The 13,119-nt window shown below is 45.3% G+C and overlaps 1 protein-coding gene across 1 annotated transcript in view; it reads right to left on the bottom strand.

The window, feature by feature from the left end:
* Positions 1 to 13,119, bottom strand: part of T265_14978 (hypothetical protein) — a gene marked incomplete at both ends in the record, with an annotated part of 54,721 nt that overhangs the window by 27,898 nt on the left and 13,704 nt on the right. Inside the window, one exon of the mRNA XM_009176057.1 lies at positions 3,013 to 3,333. Coding sequence (XP_009174321.1) covers positions 3,013 to 3,333 — 321 coding nt within the window. The remainder of the gene's footprint in view (positions 1 to 3,012; positions 3,334 to 13,119) is intronic.

The following is a 13,119-nucleotide window of genomic DNA, read 5'->3' as shown; positions in this document are numbered from 1 at the left end:
CACGCACGTTTGCCCATGTCATCATCATCATCATCATCATCGTCATCGGCAGAAAACCTGTAGCCTACCACCGTGGTGATGTGGGTGGGTGGGTGAGTGGATGGGTACGCCACATTTCATCACATTTTTTCGCTTTCAACCGTCACAACCTGATAAGCAAACCGCCATGCTACTAGTCTCGAGAGGGATGCAACACACGTAGAGGAAGAGAGGAACGCGCGCGTACACGCACACATGATGCAACTCGCGCAAAGGAATTTGTGACCTTTGGGTTTTGCTAGCCAAGTGATGCAGTTATGCAGCAACAATTGAAACGTACAATGGCATTTCTATTTGTGCCCGCCTTTGCTTTCGTCTCTTACCCCCTGGTGAATTCACTCACAAGTTGGTGACGCCTAATTAACTACACTGAATATCTGAAGTTCATTGATACATTTGGTCTAGGGCAGACACGCAACCTACAACCAATATAGCGGACTATCACCTTCCTTAGGGTAAGCACTGCTAAAGCCGATTTCAAGGGGAGGACCTGGCAGTTCATAGGGTCCAAGCAAGAGAACAAGAGTTGAGGGCTTGCAGCTGAAAAAGGTGTTGGCAGCTCAGGTTGCAGTCATGATTGTTGACTTGTTCGCCGATCTGGGTAATTCCATTGCAAATGTTAAATCATCCGAGCGTTGTGAGTGAAAGCACATGGATGTTGTGCGCGAATTGGTTGGCAGCTCCGAACCCCTCATTCCTTCATTCCCAGTGCGAAGTAATGTACGGGCTTGGTGTATCAATTAGCTAGTCTACAGGTAACAAAATGACCACGAAGCAATTGCTTTCAAGTCTTGAGGACGAACGAGTCGATGACACAAGAAGTCCTGAAAGAATAAGGACTAAATGTGACGACATTGCTTACTTGGACAGTAGATAGTGCAAATGACACTATGGGGCAAAACGACGGTACAATTAAGAGGGATCTATTCAAAGGGAAACCACACAACAGGAGAGATTTGATTAGGAGAAAGGAAACACATTCTCTGTGAAGATTATTGTATACCCTGGTCGGATTTGTGTTACGTGACAGCTAAGCACTGTGACGGCGCCACAGTTGATCAATCCGGCTTGAGTGAATACACCGAACGGTTTACACGCATAGGAAGGTTTAGAACTGGTGCACACGCAGGTCAGTGACGCCGTTGGCCAACTGATCACGTGCTTTGCCAAAATAGCCTAAATGTATGGGATGTATCTGATTGGTGTCGAACTGAAGGTGTGGATCTGGATTTGTGTTCGAAGGAAAAGATGATTTAGCTGCCAAACTGTATGTGTTACCCCACCCCGCTCAGTGGAAATCCTATTAAATGCACAATTTGGGGAGGAGGAAAGTTCTAACACGTGACCATACGATTATTTGCCCAATCGGAATAGTTTGGCGCAGTTCGTACGTTGTGTCATAAAATGTGTACTGACAGTGGTTTGAATTGGCAGATTGGCCGAGAGCGCTTTACATCTATTGCCTACAAGAAAGCAATGTAAACGGAAAACGAAAGATGCGTGAGTGGATCAGGAGAGAAGGAAAACGAATAAAGTGCACTCTGGAGACAAAAGAAACGATTCAGCAGGCAGATGTACCACCATTAGTGGAGCAGAACACCGAGTGCCATCAGCAAACAAGTATCAAGAGCTACCGTTCAAATATGAAATAGAAGGATTATGATAAAGTGCTAACAGTAAAAATATTACCAATTGCATTTACGGTTATATGAAGAGGATAAAAATAGTAATATGATAGGAATGCTAACAAACTGAAGAAGGAACCCCGCCAAGGAAAGCCCCATGTTTGACGTAAGACCGCTGAAAGCTAGGTGGTTTTGACGGAAGACTCACCTGGAACCCAGCTAAACCTGTCGTTTATGATGTTTTTAATCTCCCTGCAAGCACAGCTTCATTTGTATTCTGCTAGGCTAAACCGCTCCAGTAAGAATACGCTAAAATCTTCGATTTTTTTCTGAAGTGGACGCTTCAGGTATTCATATATGCGGGATTGACGGGTACGAGCACAGCATGAATTCCCAAACCGATCGTCAGGGTTTCTCATACGGCTCATTAAGAATTAGTGCTTATTCCATTCCTTGACGCTGCACTGGAACCTTGTTCAGTGGCTCAACATATTCTTGGAGTCCACTGATTCCTCTCCAGGAAGAAGTCATCGTAAAACAAAGTGATATGACGAACGCACAATACTGTAACCAAAAAAATGGAAATTATTGAGAACCCGATGAATACTTGCTTGTCGTGTACCACCCATAGTTCCTTTGGATTGTACTGCAACGCTAAAATGCTTCAACCAATGGTCGAATCAAATCCAGGAAACGGTTCGTTGAGGCGACAAGCTAGGGTAACTCCACTAACAAATATAGATCGATTTCACGCAGCATTCTTATTGCGCTTTTCTGCTCACAGAGGGAACACATCAGCCATTTGTAGAACCATAATTCTTCTCCTCATCCATTCAAGAAAGTCCGGCTCTTCAGGAAGGCGTCTGGTGAAAAAACCGGTATCCTCAAAATTCATATCCTCGCATGAACTGCTTTAGCTATTCCGGCACATGCACTGGTGGAATAGTGGTAACACGCTTGCCTTTTATGTTGAAATTCCCAGAATTCGAACCCCAGGACGGCCAAAAGTATGCACTGCTGGTGAGCTCCAATAAGGGTCAAACGCACGAAAATAATCGCGTCGATGGAGAAGAACGAATGTTACTGGGGAGATGATCTTTTAAAAAAGAGTACTAACGTGTTTAAATAACTATATACGAAAATTTCGACAGCAGTGGCGCGACGAGAGCTGGCCTGATCTGGAAATTGGTTGGAGCGTTTTAGTGGTTTAGTTTTAAAGGTAGTTGATATGATAAAAGGTCCTCTAACATTATTGAGAGTTACTGTGGATTCCATCAGAATTCAAAACGTTCAAAATGAAGTAGGCGACATAGGACTTTAAGCCAAAAATCCAAACAATCAGGGTTACCTGAGAGAGCAACACTTCGGGGCTAAGATAGTCCGGTGTGCCAACGGCGGCATCGCAATGAACCAACTGGGTTTCGGGATCAACGCGGATGGCAGTACCGAAATCTGCCAACTTCACATGTCCACCTGCGTCTAACAACAGGTTGTCCGGCTTCAAATCCCGATGAATGAAACCCATTGCATGTAAGTCGCTCAAAGCTAGCACCGTCTCCGCCGCGTAGAACCGGCAAGCAGCTTCAGAGATTATTTCGACCTCTTCCATCCAACCCACGAGGTTTCCACCAGGAACAAACTCCATTACCATGTACAGAGAGGTTAGATCCTGTGAAAACGGCAGAGAACAAGAAGGCAGATTTGGGCTTTAAAACAGATGATCGGAAGTAAACGCGAGGGCATACCTCATCACCGTAAAATGGCACGTACATAATTTATTTGCATCGTGTACATTTTAGCACTAGTTCCTAAACCAAGTGATTAGAGCACGAATTTACTGACCGGAAGGTCCGTGGTTCGAACCCAACCTCTGCCTCTCGACTTCCCCTGTCTAGGCTTGGGCGACCTGGCAGTATCCCAGCCCTCGTGCTTCCTTCTAGTGGCATGGAAGCTAGGCACCGAAATGGCGCTACAGATGAACGATTTATTTATTTGTTTCCTAAACCTATCCAACCCAATTGCCGTTTAATTTCCATCTCTATGGATTCGGCAAGCGAAATTAGATTTGGCATCCAACTCACCCAAAAGGGGGACCAATAAACACAGTCGCTGTGGTCCTTCAGTAGATCTCAACTACACCATTCCCTCCCCTCCAATTGCTGAGAGGAAGCGCCATTCGTGTTACGGAAACGTTTGCTATTAGAAACAGCTGGGAAACTTTCGACAAAGACTAACACCAGCCAAAGACAGTCAAATCACGACGGGGGGTACACTTCAGGCACCAGGGAGAATGAAGTTTACCACTGCAGTATCTCCGTTTACTCTGCTCATAACAGCTCAATAGAAATAACCAACAATTGCAAGCTTCCGTGTATTCACATCACCCTCTACATGGGTGTTGTATTGGGCTGTATTTTGCGAGTGGAGATCGGGTCGTCCCTCTGTCTGCATCCACTATTCGCTAACTGCATACCCATAAGGTTGGATGAGGTGATGAGTCCCATTGCTAATTCCACGGTTTCAACCTAATAACTGCCGCTTACCTGGTGTGCAACGACCTATCTTCGGACGCAGAAGTGGTTCACATTTAACCTTACAATAAACAGACATGCAGAAATACTTATGATATGATTACCACAGGTTGTGCTCGCACCGGGCCGCTGCTACCATGCACTCACGGTTATACCGAGTTCGGCTGAGTAATTTTGGAGAGACAGGAGTTTCAATGGTGTGTGGTAAGGAACGATGGGATACTGGTAAGGGAATTACTCGCGTGTGTAATGCAGACGGAATGTAGACCACTTAGTCGTTTACCGAAGTCGCACATCAGTGAAATGGGGACCTGGATTTGTCGAACTGCGAATTTCAGGAACAACTGGAGCAGTTACGCTGGGCGCCAGTAGAAATGTACGGGTACAACATGGTCGATCACTGCTGAATCTCAAGAGTGTAAGATGCCATCACCATTTAGGGTCACGTATTTTGACATTGGCTATAACCTGACATTGGTATCATCCATTGGTTGAGGTATTATGGAGGTTCGGTTGTTTAGACCTGCGCGTTACACAGTTGTTGGACCTATTCACAACAGAGATACTCCAGAGGGAATATATATTTTTACTGGAAAACAATAAGAAATCAACTAAGCCAGGTTGTAAGGACGGTGCAGTTGAACAATTCTGTTACATCCATTTGAAAGCACGTTGGAGTAGGGGCACCAAACAGCACAGAGTTTATTAGCTTGCGGCAAGAGAACCATCTTGAACACAAGACCACACGAAATGGGGCAAGAAAGCTGGCCAGTTGCATCCACATAAAGACCAGCTCCCTACACACCGAGGCCACTTGTGGTCCATCTTAAGGGAAGTCTCCGTGCCGCAAGTGATTACCTAACTATACGAATACTGACAAGGATTTGAGAGACATGGCAGTCACCCGGCCTCATTTTAACACAGATGAATAAGCCGAAATCCACGCAGGAATCTGACAAATGGATACACGATGACACAGCCAATCAAACAACGAAGAGGTCGACCGCGACGCAATACAGATCACGAACGAACCAACCGGGAGAGAGAATGAGAGACGACAATTTCAACAGCAGTGTGGCCGTAGAAAGCAATAAATACAAATCACAACGCAACACAGATTATGATTGGACCAATCAGAATCCAAGTGCGATGATCGGCTATCAAGCATTCCAGCCAAACTATTAATATGCCAACACAATAACAACACTTGAATTCACAAGAGTCAGCTCGTGATGTGCAGCAAACTACACCCCAACAAACCACAAGCGCAGGTTCAAAAACAAAGCATCAGACAATGAACAACCACTGGCTCGTGTGCAAACCATACTCCTTCATAATTGCTGTCAACGGCTCTGATCTAATTTAAAGCTCCGAGAACGCTCAGCCTCATCCTACACCGGCGTTGAAGTTGGAGCTGACGTGTTATCTATCGGTTACCACGTGCCCATTAGGTAGCAAAAAAGCCATCGGTGCACGGTACAAGGTGAGTAGCGGGGAGAGGGTCAGCGATTTATAGTGATCCCATTTTCAAAAAAGACCCATAAGGCGCAGCCAAAGCAGCTTCTTTCGAGAGAGACCAGTCGCAGGATACTCCCTATTTAAATACCCCAGGACATAAGCGACAGTGCCAGAGTTGTGATATTTGACGAGTGAAACACACCTAGAAATAACCAGCATCGATGGCTTTACAACAAGCATGAAAGAACAAAACCCGGGGAAACAGGGACACTGAAAGGGGAGAAGCGAGGAGAGACATGGTTTGCATGTTTCAAGCAAGCGAGTTGCCATCCGTGTCAAACCAACTTCGACTAGCAAAAATAATACACATCGAACGTGACAGGGTGAACGGCAAAAACGCGGTCCAGGTATGTGGAATGGCCTTATGGAATGCGCATGACGTTTGGCACGTAGATTTGTCCAAAACCATGAAGATGACTGCGGCGTAGTGTGGATAAACAAACAGACAGCCACCGCTAAGATATAGCTGACTGGAAAGATGGTAGTGTACAGATGGTGTGGAGCTTAATGTTTCGGACAAATCAAGACCTCTGGATGGGGGAAAACAACACCGGGGGATAGGCGAAAGCACAAGTAATGCCCGACCACCAAACTCCATTTCCACAAACTGGAATCAGTTTAGAATAATGGAACCGGGTCTGCAGCTCCGCACAAACGTAATCAGTTAGTTGCAGTCCGGATTACCAGTAGTGGGGAAGTGTGGGTACGCGCGTCGAGCTAAGAGCCATTCCGAGTCGACAGAAGGAACCTTTCTTCTGCTAATTAGCACTTTCTCATTATAAGGCGTTCAGCTGCATGTTCTCACCGCCGCCGCTGAGGAAAGGTTCTCTCTTCAGGAACGCAATCGGGACCTAGAATTTGCCTCCTCCGGGAACAACAGAAAACTTTGGGTTCCCGAAACGGATGATCAACCCAATGGGACAGAACGTAACTGCCGAAAGGCACTTCGCGAAATTTCGCCTCAGGTTCTCCAACCACATGTCTAGCTAAGCTGCTAGAATAACCCGATTTACAAGCGTACAATGCATGCGCTGAATTCGTTCGACTGTTTGAATTAAGATGCGTGTTTTGCAATACGGATAGGTCAAAAGGAGATTAGGCATTTGAAGGATCCACTGCTGTTTTTTGTCAGAAAGTCACTAAATGCAGCTGCAAGTTCCATCTGAAACGTACGCTCTCCATTCAAAGGCCATTTTGAAACCGTGTTAAAACAAACATTCTCAGAATGATGAGTTTAGGAGGCGACCTTAATCATTCACTTTTGTGCTCCAAATTTCTGTGTGAAGCATACGTGAGACCAAAGACTAACCAAGTGCAGAATATGTGAATGAATATATCGATTGTCTGGATAAAAACGACCGCCCCATGAGTTTGTAATACTCATTGGTAAACGGCCATCAGGAGGGAGGGTAACACCGGATAATCTAAGCTGAACGCTTTGTGCCGCTCAAGTAGGCGGCAATCAGTCAATTTTCCAAAAAGCTTGGTGTGTTTTCGAATCTTCGCAGAGAAGCAGCAATCACGCAATCCACACGGTCGCCAGATAGTACACTGGCAGCACCAGTAGCACAAATGCACCTAACACGCATCCAAATATACCACAGAATACTGTGATGTTAATCCTCAGCGTTCCGGTGAGTTCAATCACCGGAGAAGAGTGCAATGAGGGAATCCCATACTGCACAACGTATCGTGATGTGGTCCTCCGTGGGTGGGAGGCCGAATCCCAATTAATAGCAAAAGTAAAAAAGTGATAATGGAATCCTTATCAAAAAGAGCTGAAGAAAAGGATTAGCGCATTCACGCACTATCTAAATTCAGATTTTCACCCGTTAGTGCACAAAGGTTGTTGCTACGGTGAAACTAGTGTTATCTCTCACGTGATGCACCAGGTATCGACCATGCGCTTAAAGCTACGAGAGGCGCACGCAGGGCCTACGGTAATGTGCTCAGAGATGAAGAGTTGTTCAGCTGAAAATGCTACTCAAAGATTTGCAAGAAACACCGTGACAGCGGTTGAAGGGTTTCGCCACTATCGGAGCTCACCAGGTGGGCACAATCCCCGAGTTTCTACCGTCGTAATCACCACACCGTACGCAGTCGGTGAAATACATTCATTTGTAAATTTATTTGGAGTTAACAGGAAACTGGACCCAGCACAGTGTCCAAATTTAAAACACTACTACTTCGCCCACAGATTATGGCTTGCCAGTGTAAATTTAGTCCCTTCGGCGAACATTTAGCTGAGAAACTTTTATGGACGGGGGAGATTACGTCATGGAAGAATCGTCGTGTTTTTTTTCAAGTTGTGTTGTGTGCGGTTGGTGAATCGGACGAAGGTGATAACGGCAGTAAGAATCGATTAAACCTAGTTTGTTGTCCGAAGCAAGTCAGATAAACACAGATCTCTAAAACCGGTGGTGATGTAGCACAGCAGGAATCGTCGTGAATCTCTTTCTTTCTTTCTTTCTTTCTTTCTCTGTTCAGGTGAGCGATAGCCAGAATGTGTTTCTGTTGTAGTACTAGTTACGGTACGCAGCTGGGCCGCGAAATGCAACCAACTAATTAGCATAGTTGGAGGAAGAATATAGAGTCGATTGTAGATGAACGAAAAGCAAGCGAAACCCTTGAAAAAGTCCCAAAATGGTTCAATTGTTTCAAAGAGAGTTAGTGTTGGTCAGGTCCGATTAGTCCAAACCCAAAGAATCTTCGTAACCCAGGTGTGTATATCACAGTTGGAGGCAGCCAGGACGAGCACAGTTGCCTTGATCCTAGACGGTTTCCGAAGCCAGTAAAATAATGATTCTTTCTAAAAATGCGCTGGCTCGATTTCAGATAGAATGACTGAACTAATGCAGGCAATATGCCTGCTTAATTTACTTCAGAGAGAGACTAGCTTCTAAGAGAAAGAGAAAAGGAGTCGGCTCCACAGATATCCCGTACTGTCGCTACCCATGAACGGCGATAACAGGTTTGAAAAGAATAATATCCCATTCAGATTCTGGTAGCACATATATCTCATGCCGGTTGAGACCGATTCACGTTCTTAGCTGCTTTCCAATGCACATCTTGCAAGTGTGCATAATTAGTGTTCAAGTTTTGGGACATGAACGGAGCGTCACACTGTAGTATTTGCCTCAGACGCAGGATGACAAACAGGGGACCCCTATCAACCTGGTTGGAAACTTTGTCGAGCCGTCGAATGTGTAAAATAAGTCCCAGACACCAATGGTTAAAAACCCGAGTTTGCATACTTATTGTGCGCCAGGACACCAAGTTTTATAAGCGTAAGCATTAGGGAGATGTAGCGCGCAGACCGACCTAACTTCTCTATAGGGTCCCCAAGAAAATGAGAAGAAACGCTGCTGCACCGTAACGGAGATAAATTTATTCTTTAAATGGAATGCCAGATGCTAAGTGTCGCAATGCTATGGGATATTCAAAGCTAGTATCCCCTATGAGTGGGGCTACCCGAAGAGCGTCTACGAACTCTGGGTCACTGGTATTAACCGTAGGCCAACGAGTCTTGAATGACAGATAATTCGATCAGGAAATGCTTGTCCGCCTGTTTCCGCCAGCTTCATTATCATATTTGAGGCTCACAATACAAAGAGTTCGGCTCAGCTGCACACCAGGATATTCTTCTACTACCTGATGCATCACCCAATCAACGAACGAGTCAGTGATGAACGGGATTCTCGCCTCACGCCAAACGCGAGATCCAACCCTTTCTTATTAGGTCGAACTCAACTTTCCGTTGAGGAAAAGTAGGTTTTGTTGGGAGCAACCAGTTTGCATAGTACGCAAACAGCAAAACGAATTGTCTACATGAACTCAAGGTGAATATAATATTTGGGATAAAACAATAGTAATAGAAACAACCGATCGACATAACATTATTTCGGTGTCTAGCTGCGAGGCCACCCGAAAGAAGTATGAGGGTTGAGATACTACCAGGTTACCCAAGCCCATAAGAAGCAATCGAAGCGCTACGGTTGGGTTCGAACCACGGACCTTCCGGACAGTAAGTTTGCGACACAGTGAAACGTCCTGCAAAAGTCAATAGAGCTGAAGATGTTTTTCTGTTCAAATTTTGCTCAATATTCCATAATTCAGCGGGGAATGACTACATACATTCTCTTGGGCTGGAAGTCAAAATAGTCCGGTCGTGTTCGAGTGTCTCCCAATTTCAAAAGATGTCCAAGTACAAAAGCAGAAATATTAGCGGCAACGTTTACGAGATCGATTCTCCAACAGTTCTTATACATCATTTTTCTTAAAGAATAGGAGAAAATTCTAGATGATTCCCAGCCAGAATATGGAAAACTCACGAAAACAGAGGATTACGGGTTTCGGTCATCAGCATCGTCAGAGACAATACGCCAGAAGCGGCGAATGGCGCATGCAACCGTGAAAGGAAGCCCCAGCAAAACAGGGGAAGAAATCGGTGGAATGGGGAGTCAGTGAAAAATCCCCAGGGTCTGAGGAAAATTGGCCAACAGCGACATACCTACACTTTCCAAAACTATTGGAATAAATACGACTAAGCAGCATGTCGGAATGGGGTGCCTTCATCATGTTTGACCAAACTTCCTTTGAGCCACCTAAATCAAGCCCAGCAAACATCGTCAATGGCTACCCACGAAGTGAAAGAAACATTGCCACAGGTATCGTATACGTGCTATGTCCTGCGAGGCTTCTAACCGGAAAGGTTGAGTGGACGCGATGATTATACAACTTATGCGTAATACCATTCGCTCTTAGAGGTTTCCCATTTCTGAGGTGATTGACAACCGAAATCACCTGTGCTTGACTAGATGACTCCTGACTGATGCTGTGGGGCTGGGATATAGACATTTGATATTTCCTGCTCGGAGGTCAAGGTGGGCCTACTTGGTCACTGGTTCTCCTGCATCGAATGATAAGCTCTCCGTTTTCTTGAAGATGTAGTTTCGGGAGCTTGATTCTACTATATGGAGCACGAGGAATTCAGCACAGTCATCAGCGTCTGACCAACACGGGACGACAAGTACAACATACTACAAGCCCTGAATCAACGCTTGCGTGTCTTCAGAATCGCTGACGTGCGTGAACTTAACTAACCTCATCAGTGGATTACACACAGCGTTCAGAGGAATTAGCTGAAATGCTTCAGTTAGCCGTCGGTGTCATCAATCCTACCCGACTTGGAACTACTCAAACGGTTCACAGTTGAAATCGGATGACAATGCCTCCTCGTCACTGTCCAAAAATGTCACCATTGCTGCCAGCAAACGAATCCTACATGGAGCATACCAAACTGTGAAGACCCTCAGTCCAATAGTTTCTGCACTGTGTGTGATCAGCAGATTTCCTCATAAATGTCCTGGGACCGCTAGTGTTTAAACGAGGGGATTCAAGTGATTAGGGCGGGGAGTTGCTAACCGGAAGATTCTTGATTCGAACCCGACCTCTGACTCCTGACTTCCCTTATCTAGGCTTGGCCAACTTGGCAGTATCCCAGTCCTCATGCTTTTTTTCTGGCGGCATATTGTCTAAGCACCGAAAAGATGCTACAGCTGAACAATTTTTTAGCGTTTGAGCAGACTGCTAGTCATTTTCGAATGCAGCGACCTCAACTTCCCCATATGAAATGCAATTTAAACCAGACGCAGTATGCGAATAATCGGGAAGTGGCAGAATTGCAAGTGATTAGAACAAAGGAAAAAAGGTGGTCCGTTTTAAGCGAAAAAGATCGACCGCCTGGTCATTCCAGTGTTAACGTGACCATCGAATGTGGCTGAATGACATCACGGAAATCAAACGGAAGTGCGAAAAATGGTTTCTAAAAAATCTGTGCACATTGTAACGGACTGGTGCGCACGGCAGGTCAGTAGAAGCACCTTAAGCAGGATAGGCAGATGCTAGATTGTGCTTGTCTGTACACCTAGCGATCCTCTCCAATAAACGTCTTTCGTTGCGAACATGTGACCAACAAAACAAGCGAGACTATGCGTGAACATAACATTTTCGGCGTCACGGAGACAAACACAGATTGGCAATCAGCGAAATAAAACACCTGGTAACCTGAAACACCTGTTGCAGACGAAATAGGGTTATTAGGGATGTGTGTGTATGGGAGGGAGAACCAGATTAAACAAAAAACAGACTACCACCGGAAATTAGGGGAAACAGATGAATAAGCACAAATGTACTCGTTTGAAGAAGGCCGGATGCAGTCGTCCACATCAAGTTTAAAACAAATCCGGTTCTTAGTGGACATCATAATAGGACCGTTTTAGTATCCACCGTTCCACACGACGTTATGTGCACGCGTTGGATGTCGAATGGTGGAAACCATGTTGAATGAAGGGATAATTTGGCCGAATCAATAAGTGTGGCGCGTTAGCCAAGCACGTGAAACTACCCAACTGCCATGCCATCCGAAGGAAGCACGAAGGCTGGGATACTGCCAGGTTGCCCAAACCTAGACAGGGGAAGTCGAGAGGCAGGGGTTGGGTTCGAACCACGGACCTTCCAGCTATAACCACTTGATCCATATCGCCCCCTCCCCCCATCATGCGGTCGGATACGGCTTCAGGATAGGTTGGATCGAAAACCGATCGAATCAGCTGAACACCGAAAATAGAAATTTGAGATAACTACGAAGTTTGATTGCTTCTCGCTGATACGACAGAGCTGGAAATGCTATCAACAAAAAAAGACAGTGAGGCCCAGATTATTAGGAAAGTCAAGAGGTCGTACCCGTTAATCCCTCACGAAAGACCCATTCTGTAAGTCACGACTTTGTTGATCAACTGACCAAATTCGTCTGCGTTTTCAATAATCCGCAGCGTGAGTATGAAATCCACTTTTAGCAGGCTCATGGAACGCGCCCCAGTCGTCAGGTAACTGTACGATTTGTTTGGCCAATCCCACTCATCGTTTTTCTTCGTGTTTTCCCAAAAAGGAGGTACTCGGTGGATGTATTCGGTTAAACCATCTGTTTATGTTGACCAGTAAACTCACCTACCTTGTGACTACAGGATTAGGTATATTAATCTATCCATCAGAAATGGAAACAACTTCAACCGATACCGAAATGTCTCTGATATGCTGGTGCTTCCTGGTGGAAATAGGAAGACACACCAGCCGTATTCGAAGACCTTCATAAGTGATTTATAAAATAAGCGAGCAAGGTGTTCCGAAATTAAGTATATCAACATTTCCAGTCACTTGGCATGTTAGGGGTGAATGGTCTGTTTGCTACGAAGTCATATTTGGATATAAACTACACATACATAGTTCATGACAAAGATGTAGTGTAATGTCCTGGCCACATCTTCCTCAGCGAATTCGGGGAAATTTGAGTTCTGATGACTGGGGATCCACTGGATATCATCATCATCATCATCATCATCATCATC

This window comes from Opisthorchis viverrini (genome assembly GCF_000715545.1).
Source record: "Opisthorchis viverrini unplaced genomic scaffold opera_v5_313, whole genome shotgun sequence".
Classification (NCBI taxonomy): Eukaryota; Metazoa; Platyhelminthes; class Trematoda; order Opisthorchiida; family Opisthorchiidae; genus Opisthorchis; species Opisthorchis viverrini.
This window is presented reverse-complemented; position numbering and strand designations above follow the sequence as displayed.